We start from the raw sequence: 2090 nt of genomic DNA on the forward strand, positions 1-2090 counted from the left end.
TCTTCCGAGGGCTGCTCCTGGAAGATGCTCTAGAGACGATTTTTTGGGACAACGCTCTGGGGGGATGCTCTTTTCTCGAAGGAATGGGAAGAGAGGGCAGCTGAGGACACCTTCACACCAGCAGATTCTGCTCACAACCCCCCCAGAAGTGCCATGGACAGAGAAAGGCACCTCGTGTGCCCTTTAGGGAATCCCACAGTGGGAAGGACCCCAAAACCACTGGAAACAGGGAATCCATCCAGGATGACGCTGCTTTTGCCAAGATTTGGGGTGAAACCGAGTGTTTTCCAGGAACCACACGCCCAGGGGCGCTCCCCCCCGGCCTCTCCGTCCCCTCAGGGCAGTGACGCTCACCTGGGCAGCGGTAGAGCTTGCGGGCCTGGGCGATGTCCCCTTTGCTGAGCCGTGTCCTCTGGCCGATGGCCGGCCGGACGCCGTTCACGTCGTATTTGGGCAGGATTGTGTCGAGGAAGATTCCCCTGGGGCAGGGAAGGGATGAGCCGGGTGGGAATCACCGGCCCTGCGGCCTCTCCCTGCCGCTGTCACCGGGGAAGGATGCTAAAAGCAGCCTGGCTAATTAAAACCAGCCCGGCTAATTAAAGCCTGTGGGCCGGTGAGTCAGCGGGGACGTGTCCCCAGTGGAGGTGACTGCAGGGACAGCAATTCCCTGCTCTGGGAAGGGACGCTGAGGGGTTTCGTCCCACCCTACACACCAACGGGAGCCTTTTCCGAGGGGATTAACCCTGTGCGCAGCTGGTAACCATCCCCCAAGGGCTGGGGGCACCGTGCCATCGTCCCCAGGATGCGAGGGGACCCACGGAGACACTCCGGGCCGTACCTGGAGAAGGTGTTCCTGGCATAGTGCATGATGCTGTCGAAGTCATAGGTCTCCCCCAGCGACTCCACCTCCTCCGGCTCCATCTTCAGGAAGTTGTATTCCTGCCCTGTGGAGGACAGGATGGGGACACTGCCAGGGGGGACCCCAATTTTGGCAGCACACCATGGCAGGGATGAAGAGGAGGAGGAGGATGAGGAGAAGAAGGAGGAGGAGGAGGAGGAGGAGGAGGGAGGCTCATCCCCACCTGGCTGGATGTTCTCCCGGATGATGGAGACGTGGTCATCCCGGTCGGGGCGCGTGTGCTCGTGCCAGAACCCGATGACGTGGCCCAGCTCGTGCACCACGATGCCGAATTTGTCGCAGTTCTTGCCGATGGAGATGGCCTGGGGTCCCCCTCCTCGGCGGCCCACGTAGGAACAGCACCTGGAGGGGGGAACCCGGTGATTCCCGGCTCTCTGGGGGGTGGTGTGGACATCCCGGTGTTCCCCGGCCAGGAGTAACAGAGCAGGGGTCCCACAAAATGTGAGGCATGTGGGGATCATCCCTGATACAGGAACTTCGGGCATCCTGCCCAGGTGGGGAACGTGAGCCTGGAAACTGGGAGAGCTCAGCGCCTGGCATGTGATGGCACAGCACGGCACGGCACGGCTGCACCAGCTCCGAATCCCATGGTCCTGCTCCCATGGGTGCCCATCCTGCTCCCTGGATGGATCCTTGCCCCTGCCCGGCAGCTGAGCTGCTCCAGCCCTGTGCTCTGGACCCGGGCTCAGGGTTTGCGCCCACGCAGGGGCTCCCAATCCAGGGGAAATCCTTCTCCTAACCACCATCTGCTTGGCCAGGGCCGTGCCCTGACGCGTGAAGACGCTGAGCTCGTCCAAACCCCTGTTTCCTTTGGCCTCAGCCCCGCTGCAAGCCCGGGCTGGTTCCGCGCCACCAACCTCAGCCCCCGGCAGCGAGCGCCGAGCTCCGGCACCTCCTGGACCCCAAGCAGATGGGTCCCCGCTGTCAAACCAAACCCCAAACCCCCGGGGCGGGTCCTGGAGCACCTCCGGACGTACCCGCAGGGGCGGTAGGTGAACACGATGTAGCTGTCCTCGTCATTGCGCTCCAGGAAGGTGACGCACGTGTGCTTCTCCCAGTGCCGCATCGCCTGCCGGAAGATGGCTCGCTGGCTGCCTGCGGAGGGGCGGCGGCGGGGTCAGCCCGGTGGGGAAACTGAGGCACGGCGGGGCCGGACACCCCCCGGCTCGCC

The 2090-nt window shown here is 63.7% G+C and overlaps 2 protein-coding genes across 3 annotated transcripts in view; both read right to left on the minus strand.

The window, feature by feature from the left end:
• Nucleotides 1–2090, minus strand: part of BMP1 (bone morphogenetic protein 1) — a 12584-nt gene that overhangs the window by 9082 nt on the left and 1412 nt on the right. Inside the window, 4 exon segments of the mRNA XM_017732434.1 lie at nucleotides 355–479; nucleotides 839–944; nucleotides 1083–1261; nucleotides 1897–2030. Of these exon segments, the coding sequence (XP_017587923.1) occupies nucleotides 355–479; nucleotides 839–944; nucleotides 1083–1261; nucleotides 1897–2030 (544 nt within the window).
• The window catches only part of SFTPC (surfactant protein C), a 19373-nt gene that overhangs the window by 380 nt on the left and 16903 nt on the right, over nucleotides 1–2090 (minus strand). The window lies entirely within an intron of this gene.

This window comes from Corvus brachyrhynchos, unplaced genomic scaffold, assembly GCF_000691975.1.
Source record: "Corvus brachyrhynchos isolate BGI_N302 unplaced genomic scaffold, ASM69197v1 scaffold150, whole genome shotgun sequence".
Taxonomy (NCBI): Eukaryota; Metazoa; Chordata; class Aves; order Passeriformes; family Corvidae; genus Corvus; species Corvus brachyrhynchos.